Genomic DNA, 23,714 nt, shown 5'->3' on the forward strand with positions numbered 1-23,714 from the left:
ATTACGTTCTTGTCAAGTTCTGGTAGCAAATCCAACAGTGACTTTGGTGTCCTTAGCTTGTTTGCCCCCAGAGACTCAGCAATATCCATTATCCTATCTTCTTCTGGCTTCCATAGCTGCATCTCTAATGTTTTTGTTTATCTGTCACAGTTCAGTTTTACTGGAATTTAGTAAATGCTCAATAATTATTTGTTGAGTAAGTGAAAAAAATGGATGTAATTTCTGTGTCCAAGAGAAGGCAATAAAAATAGGCACTTTGCATTGTTCTCATCAAACAATGAAAAAGTTACAATCACATTTTGTTGATAAAAATATTGTTTGTCCTGTAATTTCTTTCGCTCAGTTGTTTATTGTCATTCTTAAAGTGCAATGCAAAGATATTCCCCTATTCCACCAGACTTAATTATGTTTATACTTCTAGTCAGTATGCTGATGTGTAGTTCTATATACTTCTATTTACCATGCTTCAACAAAATAGTTTACAATTTTTCACTCCAATAATTTGGAAGTACCCAAAATCTGTACTACTCATTGTATTGCTCTCAGATGATGCTTGACAGATAAACATGTTCAATAACTGTTGGACTGAATTTCAAAGATGAATTTCTTTAAAAATATGAGGGATATTTTAATATGCTTAAATATAAATCATTTCTATAAATCATTAGTTCCATTATTTTATATGCTTAATCAATTGAAAGTGACAGTCATTTTTTATTCTATTTGATAGATTCAATACTATGAAAAATCTCAAAGTTGTAAGCTTGGCAACTGTGAATTTTACAGTTTTTTCATAAAACATTCATCTGATACTTTATTTAGTTAGGTTACCATGTTAAATACACTAATTTATATGAACCACATTAGACGTGCTTTGTGTGAATTATATTTAAATTTTTTGTTTTGAACATAACACTTTTTTTTTTTCTGAACTTCACTAACTCTTTAAAATACATTATGTTTTACTTCCCTTAGGAATTGAATAATACTGGAAATAATAAAAAAAAAGGTTTTAAAAGGACACTTTTCAAAACTTTTCAAGACTTGATACTAGTGACTACAGTTGGGAACAATAGCCACACTTACAGATTGGCCTGGTCCTAAAAAGATTAAGCCATGCCCTTAAATTTGGCATAAAAACATTTTATTATCTTTTATGTGATTCCTTATCTAATCGTTTTTTTTTCCTATGGCATTTACAGAAGGCAAATTTCAATTTAAAGAGTAAGTGAAACTGTTATATATTACTTCTTGAGTGTCTCACACCTACTAATTCAGATCATAATTGATTTCTGTAAAGTAATAAAAAGGAAATCTCCACACTAGATTATCACACACATCCTGTTGAAGATCATAATGCATTCCTAATAGAAATCACTGTTTTTTGGTGCTTATGTTTAAGGGAAAAGAGAAGCTCTGGATTCTGGTGCTCTTGGCGCACTGGACAAGCAAAGTAATAGTGAGAAATTAGGTATATGTGGGACTCTTGAAACACAGGTTGGGATAAACAGGCACAATGTTGAGGGAAAATCAATGATATGAATATGAGATCCTAAAATATATGCCTAAATCCCTCTACCAAACCTTAACATTAATTCCCTTGGTAGGGTTCCTTCTCTTGGAACTAAAGCAGAACTGACTTAAGTCCATGAATAGTAGGGTTCAGCGTCTTTGGCTGAGAAAAATGACCAGTGAAATCTGACAGCTTAGGTGCATAATGTATGTCATCCTTTATGAAACATTTAAAGGCGTGGAACTGTGACAGCTGGAGCTGACTAGGACTACGCACTGGCTTTGAAGATACAGATGCAAGTTAAAGCTCTGCCTCTCATGAGCTCTGAGGCCATGTCCAAGATGCCTATCCTCCCTGAATCTTGGTTTCTTCAGCAAGTGATTAGATATACTAGCATTGCAAAATTAAATCACATAGCACATTTGGAGTTTCCTACTATGCCTAGAACATAAGAGCCCAAAGGATTGAGTTTAATTTGAATGAAAAAAAAAACCCCTCATTTTTCTATTTCCCCTTTGCAATGTGTCAGATTTCTACAATGTCATCACAAAAGTTTTTGTTACTTGTTTGTTCTGCCTATCCCTCAACACGCTGTTCACTCTTAGCCCAAATATATAGAATTTTTATGTTCTAATTAAGAAAAAAACTAATTTGTCAGATAATGGTCTGTAATGTATCTCCTTGCAATTTTCTTTCAAATGCAATACTATAAACTATATAAATTTTTCCTTAAAGGACAGAGGCCCAAGTCATCTTGATCATTGGTCAAGATAGTACAGTTTACATTGAGTGTACTCCCAGCTGACTTGATGTTAAGGATCACAATTTGTCACACAATGTAGCAGGCCAGCATGCTATAAAGCACAAATGTTCCCACTAACCTGTTTCTCTCCTCACTGAAGTCCACTACTCCTTATGAATGCTGGCTTACTATGTCTGTCACCACTATTTACTAGTGACCAAACCAGAAGCCAAAGAATCATTCTTGTCTTCCATCTGCCTCATCCATTTAACCACAAAGATCTATCTACTTTACTGTTTCATCAAGTTTAGTCTTCCCTCCTTCTTCCTGCCCTAACCATAGTCCTATTAGTCATTATCTCTTGATAGAACATAGAAAACACCTTATAGCTGTCCCTTAGTTCTTTCTGCCATTCAACCCCAGCTTCACACTAGAGCCAAATGATTCATTTATATGGAAGATCTAATCTTGACACTCTCTTACTTGAAAAACTCTATTAGTTTCCCAATTTTCCAGGCAAAAAAAAATAATTAAAATTCCAGATTATTTTTATTGTCACTATCTCTTGGTTCTTGCTGACTTCCTTTTTCTTAAATGTTATGCTTCAATAATAATAAGCAGATTTTAGTTCCCTAGGTACTCACTATGCTATTTAACCCTATTGTGCTTTTGTAAGCTTTAACCCTTGCTTGGGTTTTCCTTCCTAGTTTCTTCTTATGTGTTCTACTTAATGTTTCAGGCTCAACTCAGAGGATTTCTCCTTTAGAAAATATTTGCAAATTCCTAGGATGTGCTAGGAATTTGTTCTTTCAACGAATCGTGTGTTCACTGTGATTTGACAATTTACCACACTGCATTGATCTGGTTTCTTGATCTGTCAATGTTTCACAAAGTCCAACAATATTTTAAAGATAAAGGGCATATCTTACCTATCTCCTTTAAGTAAGAGATGGTTAACTCTGGCTTTCTAGTTTACCAGAACTACCCAGGTTTCATATTTGTTCTCCACCTGTTTTGTTTTGTTTTTGTTTTGTTTTGTTTTCAATTCACTGGGTCATCCCAGGCCCTTCAAATAATAATTCATCTTTTTGAAATAAGAAAACCAGAGTTGGCTTCTGACACTCTCAACCAAAGGACCTTACTTTTCTATTTTGGTATTACAATTTCTAAAAAGTTCATAGCATAATTATGGCTATTTCCACAGTAGCTACTACTGCTCCTGGGGATAAACTGTGGCCTCTCAAATCTTTGATTATTTGAAGCTGGCATATATACAAAAATATATTATATATATAAATATTCATGTAAACATACACATACAAATATCAACCGAAGATGGTTTGACTGTGGTTGGTGGGCACACAATGTAATATATAGATCTTATATTATAGAAATGTACACTTGAAACCTATATGATCATATTAACTAATGTCATCCCAATATATTTATTAAAAATAAATAAATATCAAGGGCTACAACATATCTTTCTTGATAAAATAACTCCACTCAGGAAAATGTGTCTCTTAATGTGAGGTCCTGAGGGTAATATTTTGCTTTATTCCCTGATGTATCTCAGACCCAGACAAGTACTTAGAACATAGCAGTTCTTCCAAAATGTGTGTTGAAGAAGAGAATGGATGAAGAAATAAATGAACTAAGTAATTTACTTTTTGAAAAAAACAGAATTAAAAATATTGACTCTGGGTAGAGAGATTACATTTGCCAATGTTGCTCCAGAAAATGTATTTTCTGGGTGATACATAGCTTTACAATTTCTAAAAAAAATGGGCTAACTTAGTTTAAATCTTGACATATTTTTCCAAATCAGTTGCAGAGTCTGAAACCTAGGTATTAAACTCAAGCTTTGATTCCCCAGAAAATCACTACGTATAACTAAGCTGACAATTGGTAAACAACCAAACTAGATAGAGGTTTTCATATCTGATTCTTTTTTATATTCTCAGCTATTATTAAACAATTCAATTGTTATTGCAAATAACTCTTTAGGTAAGTTTTATTTTCCTCTTCTTACAATGGTTTTTAAAATATGACAGAATTTTAAAAGTGGCTTTTTTGAGAGAGTCAGAAAAATTCAACATCTAATCCCTGTGTGCTATAGAGGTGATCATTTGCTTTTGTTAGTTAAGAATTACCAAAAATAAAATATGTGTATCTATTTGGCTAGAACTATATATATGCCAAGTGTGGAATCATATAAGTAGATATAAATTACAACCAGTCAAAATATGAGCACATACAAAGAAATGAAAGCATGAAGGCAATTTTGAGAGGAAATGAGGAGAAGAAATAGTGCTGTAAGTATTGTTCTGGAATTGAACAGATTTTTCTTAGAGATATTGTATTCAAATATATCATTTGTGTTCTTGTGAAACTAAATCTATTCAACTCACCTTCATACAACCAGTCAGCAATCCCATTAAAAATAATCCCTTCTTTTCCAGAAGATGTCAGTCGCAATGAACTGCTCTTTATATCAGGTTGATAGTAGATATTATTTTCAAAGATATAAATCTGGATCAGGAAACATGTAAAACAAACAAACCCAACATATTAAGAAACCTTTTTTAAAGCTTTCATATTATACAACAGTAGCTGAAGAGCTAAGTGTTTTATTTGTCAGTTTTCCATTTGTCTTTATTTAATGCATATTTTTGTATTGCTTTTAATTATTAATAGTTATTTATTTCCTTATCATATCAATATCAAACTCTCATCTAGAAATAATATGATCCTCACTATTTAAAATTTTAAACCTGTATTTTCAACCACAACTTTTCATCTACTTAATAATCTCTTTCTCTTACTTTAAAATTGGTTTGGATTTGAGATAATATTTTGCATCCTCAGGAGACTGAAAATTATACCAGATACCATTTTAGTAACAGCCAACTGACTGTTTGAAAGGCTTCCAGTTTGTGTCTTTATTTTTACTTTTTGTGGTCAGTGAAATAATATTTACAGACTCTATCTGATTTCTATCTAGCTCCATATACAGATCTGCTGATCAAAGGAAAGGATGATAGAATTCCTTGTAATTGTTAAGTCAACACACTTCACTATGCCCCACTCTCTTCTGGCAATTCTTTCCCAAATAGCATAGCAGTAATAATAACCTTGTGCCTGAGAGTTCACGAAAGATTTTTTATTTAAACACATCAGAGAGTCTTCCAAAATAGTATCAACAACAACAACAGCAACAGCTCCAATAATGTCAGCTACAAATAATATCAACAAAATAATAGCAACCTCAGGGTAAAATTCTTTATAACCACTTTAAAATATTTTAGTGATAAGCATTTCAAACTGCTGGCCGATGTGATAATATAACCTTCATAGAACCATGTTTCATCCACATATTGAAGGGAATAGAATACTGTCCACCATGAGCCAAATTGCTATTTTGATTGAACATTCTACTAAGAATGTGAAAGCTGGCCTAGTGCCCACGTGTTCCAGCATGCTATAGGATCATTACACAAGAGCAAATACAGCAAACATAATAGCTTCTGAAATAATTATCTGATTAATTATGAGGCCCTAGATTTATAATCTTGGTGTGCACAGTGATGAAAGCAATGTTAATATCCAGAATATTTCGTTCATATTCTGTTTTGAATTTGAGGATTTGGCAAGCATTTAACAGTTAGAGTATTTAATTAATCATTCCACCACTACCTGACATTTATATTATAGGTGAGAATGTTAATAGAATAAAAAGAATTTGGCAAGGGAGAAGAAAAAATATACAACAGGGTATTTAAAAGTATGGACTTTATAATAGGGCAGCCTAAATTTAAAATCCCAGTGACATGGATACTTTTCTGTAGCTTTCTAAATCTTAGTCTTCTTCTTTAATAAATGTTTATGTCTCATTTTTAGATATCTGTTATAAGAATAAATGAGATGATGCATATAGAACATATAGCACATGTGGCTATTACTAGAAGCAAGGCTGACCGCACTCAGGATAATTTGGTTTAAAATCCCGGGCCTTTTGAAGATTACAAACTCTAAATCAAAACAAAATCTCTACAGCTTCAGCCAAGGTATAAATTATCCCAAACTATTGACCAGTCCTACATGTGGAAAATTTATTAGGAGTAGCAGTGGAACAGTACTGGCAGGAAAAGAAGGAAGAGGAGAGGTATTAACAAATAATATTTACTGCCGAAACCGGTTTGGCTCAGTGGATAGAGCGTCGGTCTGCGGACTGGAAGGTCCCGGGTTCGATTCCGGTCAAGGGCATGTACATTGGTTGCGGGCACATCCCCCAGTGGGGGGTGTGCAGGAGGCAGCTGGTCGATGTCTCTCTCTCATCGATGTTTCTAGCTCTCTGTCCTTCTCCCTTCCTCTCTGTGAAAAGTCAATAAAATATATTTTTAAAAAAATAATAATATTTACTGCTTTTGCTTCATTTAGGAAGTTTTCAAGTGATAATAGAATATAGAAATAAACTTATTATTGAAAGCATATGTGTACACTTTGGCAAAAGTTTAAGACCTATATCTCAGGTGTTGTAAAACTGGATGGAAGTTAATTTTAATGACGTTCACAGTCCCTCATGACAGAAAAAAATATTAACTTTATTCCAGCCATCTAAAACTTAAGTTTTCCATCTTTTGTAAAACTTACAAACAATATATGAAATAGTCACACAAAATCATCCTGACTTAGAGGGAATCTCCTCTTTGGATCTGAACCTTTTGATTAGGGCTTGTGAGTAATGACAATTCAGATCATCTACACCCAGGCTGTTTAAGCAAAGTGGCTATTATTATTAGGAGTAGGAGTGACTTAACTCAAAGTAAAATGGTTCCAAACCCTCTGCTTTCTGAAGGTAAAAAACAACAACTCTAAGTCAAATAATTAATAAAACCTCCATTATTTCATCAGATGTATAAATTATCCAAAACCATTGACCAGTAATTACATTTACAGTTGAAGAACAGATTGGATGATATTCAGAATCCATAAGAAACTGACATCTGCTTCAATGTGAAAGAACTAGCAATATGGAATCAGAATTTTAATGTCATTCACTCAAAGCTGCAATACCAGGTATTGTCCAAAAGATCATATTTTCTGTGGACAAAAATTACTCGCTACCTTCATGAAAATATACATTTATAATTTCCCAACCCCTTTCAATGATCAAGGTGTTTCCAAGAATTACATAGTTTCAAATAACAATCACAAACTCTAAGCACTACCTTAGCAATATGAGAGCTGCAACTATTTTCAAGTCCAAGGTGAACACACTGATGAAATTAAACTGGTACCAAATGGCAATCATCAGGGGCTGCAGCTAGTGTTCAATCACATTGAAAATATGACAAACACTTATGTCATTTATCCTAATGTTGCTGATTAAACTGTCATAATATTTTGATGTCATTAATCAATTCTTTCAGTGAGCCACCTGAACAGTATAACAAATAGAAATGGGTAGCTGTGTGACCATTTAACCCTTCAATCTATAGAGCAACCCAACTACCCAGTTTTTCAACATTAATTATTTTAATACACTTTCAAAATAATTCCAAATGGTAAAGTCACCACTAGGGGAATAGGAAGACAGAAGAAATACTATGTGCTGAATCATGACAAGTTGAGAAATATGTAATAAGTGTTTCAAGAAATCATTCTAATAAATGTGTTAGTCAATATTGCTAATTATCAAATGATCGGGCACATATATAGTTATTGGTGGGTAGAATTTTTTTCAGAGCGAATTTTCAATTTTCTGCCCCCTGCCACAACCACCAACAATGCTTCAATTGTGGAAAATAGGCACGGGGGGAATTCTTTCCCCACCCCTAGCCAATTGGTAATGGGCATATAGCAAGAAATGAACCCTTGGTGTTAAAGGTCATTAAGATTTTGAGATTGAGTGACCATAATGTAATCTAGCCTACTGTGACCGAGTCAACAGAGATAATACCTGATACAAACACAGCAGACTCTCCCGACTTTTAGCCGGCTTAAAAGAACACAAAAAACAGCAAAATAAAACAAAAATATAACTGAATATTGGATCTATTTTAACTGAAATATTACTGAAAAGCTATTCTACCCTTACTGATTTAAGTGATTTCTCATGATAATTTTACTTTAGAAAACTGAATTATTAAAAAATCCCCAAGCATTGTAATGATGTAAGAGAATCTGTAAAGTTACAGTGGAGTTCAGATAGTCTTTGGGTTGCCTTCTACTGTGACTTGTTTTCTGGGGGAAAAATTATAATGACTTTCCCAGATAACACATTCTGGCAGGGATATGGTAAAGGGGAGCTTTCCTATGTTGATGGTGATAAGGGCTAGCTAGCTAGCTTAATTAGGCAGACAGGAACCAGGGGCGGGGCGGGGGGGGCAGGGAGGGTCCAGGAGGATGGAGGCATTTCTGGCCTGAGCAATTAAAATAGCAGCCACTGTGAACAGTATGGAGCTTCCTCAAAAAACTAAAAATGGAACTCCCATTTGACCCAGTGATCCCACTTCTAGGAATATATCCCAAGAAACTAGAAACACCAATCAGAAAGGATATATGCACCCTATGTTCATAGCAGCACAATTCACCATAGCTAAGATTTGGAAACAGTCTAAGTGCCCATCAGCATATGAGTGGATTAGAAATCTGTGGTATATCTACACAATGGAATACTAAGCTGCTATAAAAAAGAAGGAATTCGTACCATTTGCAACAGCATGGATGGAACTGGAGAGCATTATGCTAAGCAAAATAAGCCAGTCAGAAAAAGATAAATATCATATGATCTCACTCATTTGTGGAATATAATGAACAACATAAACTGATGAGCAAAAACTGATCCAGAGACAGAGAAGCATCGATCAGACTGTCAAACCTCAGAGGGAAGGTAGGAAAGGGTGGGGGTAAGTGGGAGAGATCAACCAAAGGACTTGTATGCATGCATATAAGCCTAACCAATGGACACAGACACCAGGCAGGTGAGGGTATGAGTGAGGTGGTGGGGGGCAATGGGCGGATAAGGACATATATGTAATACCTTAATCAATAAAGAAAAGAAAAAAAAAAATAGCCCTGACCTGAGCAGCTGGGAGAGCCAGGACAACTGAGGGAGGGTCTATGGGAGAGGACTGCATAGATGGGGGCTTGGAGATGCCAAAATGCTTATCTTACTTGTACAGAGGATAGAGAAATCTCACAGGAGGAGAGTTGTAGGGCGGAATACATACACTCACAGAGGATAAAGAAAAGTCATAGGATATCCAGAAGAAGGAAACATACATACTTTCACAGAGAATTGAGGAATGTTGCAAGATAAGGGGAGGGAATGAGGGGGCATCACGTGAGCTTTGAGCTTTGAAACTAATACTATGTAGCAGAGTGACCAATGAGGAAAGCACGGGTCCTAAATTAATGAAGGGTCTAATGAGAAAGGGTCAGGTTCAGACAAAGGGCTACAGCCTTTATAAAACTGGAGACAAAGATACTCAGGAGATTTGGATTTTTTAGATTTTTTTTTTCCCCATTACAGAGAGAGAGAGAGAGAGAGAGAGAGAGAGAGAGAGAGAGAGAGAGAGAGAACAGGCCTTTCCCATTTGGGGGCCCCTCCCCAGGGGTTCCTTTTGGGGACACCCCTTCCCAGATGGAGTTTGTATATGCTCCCAATAAACACCTACTTTTTTTATTAAAGAAATCTGTTAGTCCACTAATTTATTCTTCAACTTCATCAGACAAGGACCCATGAAAAAATCTCTACCCCAAACCCCACGTTTTAACAGTGAAGATATAAAGTGTTATGGCCATATGGGAAAGCAATACAGCAGTTGAAAACAAAACCTATTCTATCTCATAAGCAATCCCTATCTTGGGACCTTATCTTGTAGAGGAAAAAAGTACCAATCTGTAGAGAATAATGAAGCTTGTGATATTTATTTCAGCAGTGTTTATGATGGCCAAAAAGAAGAGTCAAAGTTAAAACCCATTAAAGTGAATGCCAGGATTCACATTTTGTGATAACATTCAGGCTTTGAGGAAAATAAATTAATGCCACATAAGCTGACTTGGAGAAGTTTCATTGAGATATTGCCAAGCGACAAAAGACACAAAATGAAAAAATGATTACAACATGAACCCATTTTGTGCACTAGACAATGACAACACTAATAAAAACTTAGACTGGCAAGAGTCTCACCGACAGAAATACAGTGGATATTGTCTATTGGGTCTTGGCTTCCTGCCTGCCCTATCTAGTTTTTTATTACTGTGGGATTTTAGAAGCCATAAATTTACATTTCCAAGATTATCTTGCAAATGAGTCTTCTCATGTTCTTTGCTAGATGTGTTCTAGTCTTCAATAAGGAGAGAGTTGCTAGTTAGGAATTGAAAGATATTTGCCTATGATAGTGGCTCTGTTATGGCAGCTTCAGCATACGTGGCTCATTGGTTATTTATAAATAGATAAAAAAGCATGAGGAAACTACAATAATATATGTAATATCTATGAATAAATTATAACTATGGAAGAATATAAACTTGTCTTTTAATATAGGTATATGTGTTGGAAGGTAGGTGTACAATGAGAGAGACAGAAACGAAAAACATGTAGTCTAATAGAAAAGGCTGGAAAATACATTAAATATATTGACTTGATCACATTTACACTTATATGTGAACTATACAAGTTAGTATATTTATAAATAAAGTACCAATATTAATTTCCATGGTAATAAAAATGATGATAGTTATGCAGAAATTAGTCTCACATGTGGGTTACATGAGCAGGTGTTTAATTTTATTTAATATGAACAAATGATAAGAGTGTTCCAGAACTTAGAGCAGGGTATTTGAACCCGGACACTGTTACCGTTCAGACTGGATATTCCCTCGTTGTGGAGGACTGCCCTGATATTGTAGGAAGGGTAGCAGATCCCTTGCTTCTACACACTTGATGTGTGACTACCAAAATGTCTCCATACATTGCCTAATGTCTCCTGCAGCAGGCAGAGGCAACATCACCCCCAGGTGAGAACTATTAATTTTGAGGTAAATAAATATTCTTTTTTTTTTACTTTAAAAAATATTATGTATACTAGTAGTTGGCATACAATATTTTGTCTGGCCCTTATAGTCTTTGAACATGCAGATAACCATATCCTTGGCTTCTTTTGGCTCCTTTTTGGCCTACCAACCATATTTAACCTCATCATACTCTCTGGTCCAACACTAGCTCCAAAATTTGTGTGGAACCTTTGCCTTTTACTTTACCAGGAACAGACTTTAATTTCTAATCATGACAACTGATCAGTTTCTTAAAGAATTTAAATTATAATAAACATTTATTATTAAAATGAATTTAATGTAACATTATTTTGGAAATAAATGACACAAAAGGAGATTTTCAGTTACTTAGAGTCATTAGGGACAGATGTTATTGTGTTTCAATAAGAGAGAGACTGTCATTATAAGAATAGTATTAAAACATAATTATGCCTGTAATTGTTTTTTATCAAGAGAGTGTAAGAACAGGCCATCTTGAACTCCATCATACACATTAAAATTTTACAAGATAGTTAAACTGTTTAATAAATAAAAATTATTGAAATATTTAAGCCATATTCCATTATTGGATCTGGTTTCCTTGAAATTGAAGTAAAATTTTACTTTTTCAACAATGTGCTATATTTTAGTCAAGAAAACAGTTTGAACAATTCTTTAAAGTCCTTAAGTATAAAATAATAAAAGTCCTTATTTTGATTAATATTAATTAGATTCTGTTGGTAACATGAAAGGATATAAGTAGACAAAAATAGGGTATTTTGGTTTTACAATTAGAATGGCTAAAATAAAAATGAGAGCTAATAATAAGTGTTGACAAAGATCTAAAGCAGCTGGAACTTCCTTGTACTTCTGGTGGGAGAGTAAATTGGTACAATCGCTTTGTATATGTCTCTAAATTTTTACAAAAGCAGGACTGCATGACTTCATCCAAGGTACAGATGCCTCTCAACTTATAATGGCATTATGTCCAGAAAAAGCCATAAGTTGAAAATATCATGTCAAAATGCATTCAATAGACCTAAACTACTGAACAGCACAGTTTAGCCTAGCCTACCTTAAATGTGCTCAGAACACAATATCCAGAAATCACTAGTAACACAGTACACTGGAAAATATTGGATATTTACCCTCATGATTATGTGTCTGACTGGGAGATATGGCTTATTACTGCCATTGCCATCATCATGAGAAAGTATCATAATAAGAAAAAGCTGAAAATTCAAAATTCAAAGTACATTTTCTACTAATGGAGATCACTTTTGCACCATTGTAAAATTGAAAATTTGTAAATCAAGCCATCGTATGTCCAGGGACTGTCTGTATATAGCTAACACAAATGTATATAAAAGATGTCTAAATATCCATATAGATGACATATCTGTATATACCTAACACAGATATATATGGACATACACACACACACACACACACACACGCACGCACACACACACACACACAAACAGGGTGTCCCAAAACATGTATACACAATGTCTGTAGATTCTATTACATTTTGAAAATGAAATGTATTTTAGTAAACAATGCCTTTATAATTATTCAAAGTGTGTATACATTTTTTAGGACATCCTGTGTATGTGTGTGTATATATTTCAAGAGACATATAAGAATGCTTATAGCAGTGCTATTTATAATATCAAGTTAGTATGTTACAAGTCAGGATAATGATTACCCTTGGAAAGGAGTAGTGACTAGTAAAGGGCAAAGCAAGGGCTTCTGGGATATGAATAATGTTATGTGTCTACTCTGGGCGTTATGTGGATGGGAATGTTTACAGGATTAGCTCTGCATATTTGGAGCATATTTGTTAAACTTAAAAAAATATTATGCAGAATTTTTAATTACTAATCATAATTAATTTAAAATATCACCCTAATGACTATCAGTATATTAGTAAAAGCCACAGTGTATCATTCAACTCTACAAAAATTGTATTTCCTTAATTTACCAGTATGCAATAAATTCTGAGTGTCTATTTATATAATGCAAAGTAAAGCTATGAACACAAGCTAAATAGTTGGATTACCTCTGACATTTTGACTTTGAAAAAAATCTCTGTGGGTTATTGAGCACTGGTTTCATTTACCTGCAGGATCATCACTGAGATATAGAACAACTCATTCAAATCATTCATGTCACCTTTGCACCAGCACCTGACATTCTGGAGATGGAATCACTATCAGAGAACTCCCATCCTTTGACATTTGCAATTATTCATATCAGGAAGCCCTTTCAAAGAGTTCTTAATACCTTTACAGAACATTATGCATTTTCAAAGAAGTGAAATATAACCCTTTGTCTTAAATTCATAATTATGTAAGTCACTTTCCAGTTCCAAAGCCCTTTTATCCATTCTTTAATTTCTGGAGAAAAATTGATACCAGATAAAAGTTAGCGAAGAGACAACTGAAGACCAACTCTAATCAATGAAGTGTAACAGCAGACTCCCTTGGCTACATCAGTCCATAAATCTCCTTTAGAATACTAGAAGATCTTATGATAAATAGATCATCTTGATAATTAAAAATAATAATACAAATATTTATGGGCCTCAAGTATTAAGCTGGGATTCATAGAGTCATCACATTTTTATATCATTAAAATATCTATATGTACATATGTATATATTTCAAAATGAATCCCTTTCCTCCTCCACTCTACTTTCTTTTCTTTCATTTTTCCTTTATCACCCCATTTTCTTGCCTTCTTTCTTTTCTTATAGTCCTCCATCATAAAGTGAATATGTAACTGTCATCCTTTATAATGCTAGGCACTGTGCTAAGCCTGCGGTATATAAAGACAAAGCCTTACAATTGAATGAGATTTCTAATGCAGGCACATACAAATCACTGTCAATGTGTAGGTAAAGAACAATAAAACCAATATATGAGAACATTAATTTAGGGTAAAATGTTACCACATAATATGTGTCATGGCAGTAGAAGTTGAGATGAAAAATAAAAATAAAAGCAAAAATGTACAAAAATGGCATTTTCATCAGAAAGACATGGAACCTAAACCTGGCAGTGCTCTTTTGACAATTGGGCAATGAACTTCCTTAACCTCTCTGATACTTATTGTCCTCATTTATAAAGTGGTGGTATTAACACTCTCATGGTGGTCTATAGAATTAAAGAAACCAAAATCCAGGTTATGGATATTATCTCTGTACCTGTACATATATGCTCAATATTTAAATAATAATAATTGAAGCTAGTAATGGCCCTTAAAGGTATTATCATAATCTGAGGAGAATCAAACCTTCTTATCAAGTTACCCTAAAAAGCATAAGCACCTGAATATGGTAGGTTAATAACTTTATCTCCTGTTTCTCCAATCAGCAAAATAGTGTACATATTTTCCCTTATTTGACCATTCAGTTCTGATTTTCCTTCTTATTGTGGAGGATTCTTCTATTATGTGAGCATTGGGGGAAAGTAGAGCCTAATCTCCATTCATAAATACAAAAAGCCAGAATAAACATCCCTATGTTATGACCATACCTATGACTGCTGATTCTTGAAGGAATAAAGTTGCAGTTGAGAAATTATTCACAATAACAACAGCAAAACCTCAAGGGTCCGGCAAGAGTGAAGGTGAAATGCCTACTGAAGTAGTTGCCAGATGCAGCATCTTCATCAAATTTTACTCAAACATTCCTATGTCCACCAATGCCTGCTGGTTTTCCAGTTCTGGAGTTTCAACCTTCTCATTCATTCTGAAAACTTTCAGAAATCGTTTTAATAAATTCATTTCCTCCTGAAATAAACCTAAGCCAATTATCTGGCTTAGTTCCAGGAATCTTACTTGCTAGCTAGCATGCAAGAGTTTAACCTTCAAACCCTCATAAGTAAGAAGGTTATTTATGTTATTTATGTTGGGAGCTAACTCGTTAATCCCTCTTTTTTTTCCAGCCAGCTCTCCTCCCTCTCATCCATCCAAGGCTTAGCATAAAGCATGGTGCATATGCACTTTAGTCTCTGATGTTAAAACAATTTATTTTTGTATTTGTATTGTAACTCCTTTTATTTTAAATGGTGAAAACTTTTAAAGAGATTTCATAAAAGAGAGTTGGGGGAGACTGGAAGAAATTACCATACGCTTATCAAAGAGTCTGTGCCTAATGCTTTCTAGTTTATAGGCATGCTGATAAGAAAACAAATTGAAAAATGCAGAAGGTGGAACCAACCTTGGCGGTCTTCCATACACATTTTCCCCACAGCTCTAGACTCTCGATTCCACTTCATGTAATTTCAAGGCATCCTTGGCCACAAATGAAGAAATATAGGTACTTTTTGTTTGTTTGTTTTTTGTTTGTAATGCAGAAACATCCAAACACATTTTACTACATCTTCCTAAAATACTGGATATCATTAAAATAACCATAGAAATGTGGACTTAGTAATGAAATGTCTATGTCAAGAATTCATTTATTTATTCTACCTAATGTTCTTCTGAACTAAATTTAATTGAAGCAATGATGAACTTAGAATAATAATCATTTAAATACAAGCATAACTTGGAATCTAGAATAAAAAATACTTGAAATATATCCCTGTTATCCTCCTACCCCCACCCATGTGAAATTCTTTAGAAGTGCCTATCCCTTGTGCTTCAGTAATCTGTCTGCTACAATGGGGTATAATTAAACCCTACTTATGAGTATGGGTAGCTGCAACACAACCTGCTTTAATAACCTTTATTCTCGGGTGAGCATTAACAACAACAACAAAAGAGTAATTTCTGATTCTTTCAATTTCATATTTGTTGTTGTCCATAGATTATTCACTGCTCCCCCCACTCCTTGCCCCCTTCATTCTCCTCACATATATTATGTCTAATGAAATGGCAAATTTAAGTCTTTCTGTCAGTGCTTTGACTCTAATATTACCCAATTAAAGAATTATTCTATTATCCATCATTCCATAGAGAATAAGCATGGAATTTAGTTTCTGGTGTTGAAACAATTTTTAGCAATGATAGAATCCTGCATGATCCTATAAAGGTGGGGACATGACATTATACATGTATTAAAACCCATAGAATGTATACCAAGAATGAGCGCTAATGTCAACTGTAAAGTGTGGTTGACAATTAAAAATAAATAAAAAAAAACAAGCAAGCAAGCAAATGTGTAAATATATATTTACTCCTGGGGAGAATATTTTTAAGTTTCTTAATAAAGAAAGTTTAAAAATGAAAACAATATAACAAGTTGTGGAGATAGACTCGGACACATGATAGTTATAAGCTAACTCATTCCTTTACAATTCTACTACATTCCTAATATGTACCATGTCTATGAGACAACACTGTCTAAGTCTTAGCCCTCGTTGATGTGTTCACAGTTTAAAATAAGAAAGACAAAGAAAAGGCTCATTGATTTATTAAAGATGGTATTCCTACAGTATAGGGGTACACAAAATTATTAGAATGTGAATGAAAGACATGAGATTGTCTGAATCTGATTAAGGAGTAAAAGGGTCAGAAAAGGCTTCAGATGAGACATGACATGCTAGCTGAGCCTCTAAGTTTAAGAGATGTTACAAAGCACAGAAAGCTAAAACAATATTTCAACCAGAGTAAGATAAGTGAGAAAAGGCGTATTTAGAAGATTAGATGATGAAAACACATGTATTTAAAAAAATGGAAGAAAAACGACAAGGTAAATAGATGTATGTAAGAAAGTAAGAGGGGCCAGATTATAGATATCAAAGAATTATTGGAGAACTGGAGAAATATGAAGGAAACATATGAAGATAAGGAGATACTTTCTGAATAATGTTTTTTACTGGCTTGAATGATGATTCTGAAATGTAGCTCCATCTAAAAACTGACTGGAATAATATTAATCCATTTGTAAAGACACAAAGATGAATAAAGTGCCTTAAAAATTAATCATGAACCTAGAATCTTGCATTTCATTTTGAATTAATCAGAACAATTATTTTTCAGACACTCTGTTCTAGTTGAGAAGCAAAAAGTGAAATGGGATCTCAATGATTTCAATGATACTGTAATATTAACAGGTAAGGCAAATGATATCTCAAACTGAATCACCAAACACCTTTCCTATGTGGATTTTCTGATTCTGCAGGTATTAATACAGCAAACATATAATATACCCTCTGTTACGACCGACCGCTTTTCACATTAGCCTTTTGTAGCTGGTGGTGTGTTTCCAAGTTTGATGCATATAATACTTTAATGTTAAAACAGAAAATACAAACTAAGAGAAATAGAAAAAAACAAATGTGACAGATAGGATGCTTTTGGGGAAAGTCCAAGTTCAGTTTCCACAGATGACTTGGTAACATAACCCTTGAAGAGATGTAATATGATTAAGAAGCAAAAGAGCAGTGGGATTCTGAAAGTGCATATACATTTCTGGGTTTATAATTGGAGAATGGGATAAAAGATGAAAATAGATGATGGCATGATTTGAACTAACTTTCAGAACAGCCTCTTTGAAAATAATTTTCTGGGAATTTAAAAGTAGTTAGAAGGAGAAGGAGAATAAAGGAGGAGAAATGCAAAGGGGAGGAGAATGACAATTGAAGTAATACATCCAGTGTTTATTTTCTCAAAATCATTTAGGCTATATAGACTGCAGGTCTGCTGTCCAGAATCCTTCATCACACAGTTCAAACAATGGAATGTCTTTTTTTCCCTTGTCTTTGTTTATTTAAGAGAGAGGGAAACATTGACTTGTTGTTCCACTTATTAGGCATTCATTGGCTGGTTCTTGTGTGTGCCCTTATGGGGGATCATGTATGGCGATGATGTTCTAACCAACTGAGCTACCCAGCCAGGGTGCAATAGGACAACTTCTAATAGAATTTATCCTACCACTAAGGACTATCCAGCTTCCTATGGGTCCCATCTCCTTGCCGCAGGCTTAGTGATTGCCTTCCTCACACAGATTTTACCAACTAAATCTCTCCTGTCACTCATTTATATTCTGTTGGTAACTATTGCCACTAACAATTATTGCTCCAGCATGCTATCCTTCCTATGATAATGCTCATACTCCCTGAAATCTACATTTCAACCTTTATTAACTCAACCTTCCATACCTTTTCACTGCAGTTGAGAACTGGCACTCCAAACCACCCAGATTCCCCCTACTCTGTATTTTCTCTGAAGGTTCCTTCTCCCTCTTTGTCATAACTGAGGCCTGTTCTCCTTAAGCACATCATTACCCACCAGCTGTTTCTAGTGACTTCAGCTGAAAGGAGTTTTAGGGACAAAATAGGCAGGTTTAGGGAGTCTTGGAGATAAGGAGGGTCCATGGGAGAGGAATACATAGATGGAGTCTTGAAGACGCCAACATGCTTATCTTACTTTTACAGAGGATAGAGAAATGACACAGGCAGATAGAAATATTTCTGGCCTGAGCAATTAAAACATCCATAAACCAAGGACAGACAGGGGCATCTCTGGCCTGAGTGACCAAAGTTAGACTAAAAGTAGCCCTGGCCCAAGTAGCCGGGAGAGCTATAAGATAAGGCTTTCTCTGCCAACACAACTGGGAGCAAACTATAAGATAAATCAAAAGTGACCCCAACCAGTAAGATAAGATGGAGAGAAAATGGGGTGGGGGTACCATGTGAGCTTTGAGCTTTGAAGCTAATACCATGTAGCAGAATGCCCAATGAGGAAAGCAGGGGTGGGGGGTCCCGAAGTAAGGAAAGGGACCAATTAAAAAAGGTCAGATTCAAACAAGGAACTGCAGCATATGCAAACTGGAGACAAAGGGACATGAGGCAGGATTTTCTATTTTTCCCATTAGAGAGAGAGAGAGCAGGCTTTTCCCATTGGGGGGCCCCTCGCCAAGGGGTCTCCTTTGGGGACACCCTTGTCCAGATGGAGTTTGTATCTGCTTCCAATAAACTTCTACATTTCCTATTAAAGAAACCTTTTTGTCCACAAGTTTATTTTTCAAACTTCGTGAGGATAAGAACCCACGGGAAGCAAAGTCTGCACCCCGAACCCCACGTTTCACAGCTTATAACTCATATGCCACGACGTTCATTGTTCGCTATTGTTCCTTTAGGACATATCTATTTCACCTCAGTGCTAAAAATCCTTCTCATACAAGGTTCATGCCAATCAGCTTTATCATTCTCTGCTCTTCAATGTGGAAAGTGATATTATACAGCACTAGTTCTTATAGGTGGCATTATATATATAAAAAAAATTCCACCATCTAGGGCAGGATCAACCAATTATGGTACATGAGCAACACCCACACTGCCCTGTTTTTGTATGGCCCACAAGCTAAGAATGCTTTTTACTGACCAACATTTGTAATCATTTGATAAGAAAAGCACTTACTGGAACCTCAATTAAGTAAAAAGTTTCCTACATAATAATTTCATTCTTCCCATCGGTAGACATGTATTACAAAACATTGTACTTAATATTACTTTGTTTTCATCACCTCAATAAAATTTTGTAGCAATTTGTGTACTATCATGTTATTTAAGTGCCTATATAATACACTTGATTTGGCCTCTTGTCCTGCCAAACCAAAAATATTTACTATCTGGCCCTTTATAGAAGGAGATTCTCACCCTTGGTCTAGGATAAGACAAATAAGAAGCATTGAGGTAAACAAAATTAGACAGCTTCTTTTATCTTTCTTTTTTTTTTAAATTTGGGATTCTTCAAAGCTTTTACTAGTTTCATTGTGAATCATTGAGATCCATGATATTATATTGCATTGCCTAAATGCATTTTTTCCATACCATTTTTTTTAAGTCAGAACATCTTGCAGACCAAATGTTCTAAGGAAAGTTTGTAAAAATGTATTTTAAAACAGATCCTATTTTTTAAAATAAAAGTGAACTGGTATATGGTTCATTATTTACATCCTTATGGATCAATTAGTTTCATAGTTTTCAATTTGCATAAACTTCTCTAAGATGTGGGTCACTCTATGTCAATGAAGTTCAGTAGCAATAACAAAACTCATCTTGAAGAAATAAAATATTAAGGATTAACCGAAATTAATGTGATCAATTTAGAGCAAGATTTTCATATTTTCCTTAAAAACAGGGGTGAGGATTTTTCAAATTAACTGACTGCTATTTACACATTATTCTTACCTGAAGTGTACTAGTATGCCCACTCAAAACACGTGATACTTAACAGGATACTTATTCCCAAGCCTGCTTCACTTGTCAGTTTTTTATTATTTTCCCCTTGGATCAACCATTTTCTTATTCTTTTCAAATCATACATGGGAAGTTAACTCTGATCCTTCTTATAATCTGGGCCTCTTCACATGACTATGCTTTAATTTACTCCACAAAACAATTCTTATACACACCACTTACAAACTATGCAGCTTTACTTTTCATAAACTCAAGTGTAATGGGTTTGTTTCAAATTTTTATTAGTGGGAGAGTCACATCAGTGGATAACATCCCACTCAGTCTCCCGGCACTGAAGTAAATCCATTGCACATACAGCTGCTGGAGAATCTTAAATTGCATTTGAGATGCATAAGAATTCAGAGTGGCTCTCAATTTACATTCCCATTAAATACAGAGCCAGCATGATGCTCCAGGCCAACCAAGCCAACTTCATTCTATCCCTGCATCTCCCTTATTTTGTTTATCTTTAGGTTCTCTGATGTAACAAGACCAAATGCCATACCACATCCTTGCAAATAAATTGTTCTTTTGCAAAGTTTCTTTTTATTATCTGCAAATAGATACACATCACTTTCAAAGCTCAAATCAAGAAAGGATGATTCCAAGAAAACAAACCCACTATTACACCCCTTAAAAAGATATGCATTCAGTTTGCTTTATCTGCATGTTATTGTGCTATATCCATTGTAATTTTGTCCCAAATATTTCTTGACTTATCACCTTTTGTTTCTATAGTTTAAATGAATCAGCAGCTCTCCAGTTTTGCTACATCTGAATTTTCTCCAGTGACTAACATATAGCAAATTGTAAAAACAAACTTCCTATTCTTTAAAAACTCAAGTGCCATTTTTTGTAGAGAAAATATTTTCCACATTTCACTAACTAAATTATTGATGATCATGACCTTTGGGAGTAATACATGCTACTAGGAAAACTGAATTACTTAATACATATTTTATTAACCATATGATTAAAAGTGAATTAGCTTCCCAAAGAATACATCTTAAGTTTGGGAAATAAGGCCAAAATGAACAAAAATCACAAAAGTTTACAATGCTCTAGAAAATAAGTTGAAATGGTTGTATATCATTAAATAATTAGGATGTGTTTTAAGACTGATTTATTTCAAATATCCAAATATATTGGACACAAAAATGTTTTAAAAAATGAACATGGTTAATGAATGCAGGGTTTTACCTATCATTTGATGGATAGAAATAAACTATCATAGAGCCTTAAATTCTAAATTATTTAACAGATGATTTGATTTTTATTAGTTAACTAAACAGATATAGACAGGATATAGATATTGATATAGATAGATTGATAAAAATATATATGCATATATGCATATATGTAAATATCAGCATCTATAATAATAAAAGTATAATATGCTAATTAGACTAGATGTCCTTCCAGACAACCTTCTGGACAAAGCTGGGGCTGCGAGGGAAGCCCAGGTTCCGGGTGCCTGCTGGTGGCCGGAAGGAAGCCCAGGTCCCGGGTGCCGGAGGGAAGCTCGGGTTCTGGGTGCAGAGGGAAGCCGGTGCTGGCAGCTGGGGGAAGGAAGACCTACTCTTGCATCAATTTTGTGCATCGGGCCTCTATTCTATAGCTATAAAAGCCTAATATGCAAAATGTCCCCTTGGGAGTTCAACTGACTGGGAGTTCGATTGCTTGCTATGACGTGTACTGACCACCAGGGGGCGGTGCAGAACAAAGGAAGGCCCTGGCTGGCAGACATCAGCTGCTAGAGACCATACCCATGCATGAATTTTGTGTACTGGGCCTCCAGTTATATATAAATTCTATACTGATACTGTCAGAGTAAAATGGGACAGCAGCCTGAGTCAGAGCTCAGTCCCTGCATCCTGACGCCTGTTCTTCCTGACCTGCAATTAAGCCCTGACCTTCCTGTTACTGCTAAGTCCCAGTAACACAGGAAAAAGTACATTATCTATAGTTAAACAATAACACAGGATAAATCTATGTTATCCATCATCTAAAGGTAGGGGGAGGGATGAGAAGGGAAACTTCTCATTAAATCATCCTACCCTGACCACTTCCTTGGATCCTGTAATTTCCTTACATCAATCAATCTGCCCAAATTAGAAAGCTCCCTGAATATCCGGAAGCTTAGTCCATATATGGGAGACAAAGGGGCTAGGAGTATAAAGAACAGACAGACCCCCACTGCATTAGGCTACTCATCTTTAGAAAGCCATTCCTCTGAGCCATGCACCTGTGCCAGGAATAAAAAGTGCTTTTTCTTAACCTTCAAGTGTGCATCTGCCTGTCTTCCTGCCGCAGGGTGATTTTACTATAACAATAAAATTCTAGATTTTCATTCCTTTATGCATTTATTTTCTTGACTTTTCAGGAACACAGAATGGCAACTCTAAAAATCTTTCTTAAAAATGCAAGTATCTGTATTTCAGGTTCAGTCAGAGACTTGGCTGAGTTTATTCACACAACTGTTTATACCTCTTCTCTGACTTTCAGGGTTTTCTCCTCACTCTCTGGCTGTCCTGGGGGCTCAACCCAGGGGGGTTTCCCTTGCTCCTGTCTGAAAGACAGGGTTGTTGTTGTTTTATAGATTCAGCATCTTATGCATGCGCCTCTGCCTCAAGTATAGTTGCTATAAAAATAAGACCTTAAACAAACAAAATGGAGGACTTGCACCTTATTGTTCATTTCACCATTAATTTTGACTCTCTTCCAAAATCTGCCTGTTTTTCTTTAGGCTTCAGAATCCTTGGGTAGCTTTTTTCCATTTTGTGTGTTTCTTAAAGTTTTGTCCTGAGGTTATAACTAAATTCCCATGAAGACTGTGTTATTAGCAGCTCACACTCCTATAAGAGTTGAGAAACCATTTATTCTACTTTACACAAGGCTCTGTTAATTGTATATTGCTCTGAAAGTAGAAGGATATTTTCCAGTATAAAATGTATCATATTCCTGCTACAATATATTTTTCCTTTTCAAACTAAATTTCTTGATATTAAGTGAATCAAATTTTCAAAAAGTGATAGTGGTTTAAAATGCAAAAAACTCTATTTCTAAAAATTTATTTAAACATCAGATATATCAATTAATATATGTCATACTTCCAAGGACAGAATAGTACTTTTTTAAAGGACATAAAACAAGTTAAAATAAAACAAATTAGAAAATGGTGTATTTTTTCAAGGGAAAGTTATTTTGGGAGACTGTGGATTTA

General features: G+C 34.8%; 1 protein-coding gene across 1 annotated transcript in view; it reads right to left on the bottom strand.

Annotated features, from left to right (window-relative positions):
- Positions 1-23,714, bottom strand: part of DPP10 (dipeptidyl peptidase like 10) — a 666,829-nt gene that overhangs the window by 94,694 nt on the left and 548,421 nt on the right. The window contains exon 8 of the mRNA XM_054723381.1: positions 4,667-4,787. Coding sequence (XP_054579356.1) covers positions 4,667-4,787 — 121 coding nt within the window. The remainder of the gene's footprint in view (positions 1-4,666; positions 4,788-23,714) is intronic.

This window comes from Eptesicus fuscus, chromosome 11, assembly GCF_027574615.1.
Source record: "Eptesicus fuscus isolate TK198812 chromosome 11, DD_ASM_mEF_20220401, whole genome shotgun sequence".
In the NCBI taxonomy this organism is placed as follows: Eukaryota; Metazoa; Chordata; class Mammalia; order Chiroptera; family Vespertilionidae; genus Eptesicus; species Eptesicus fuscus.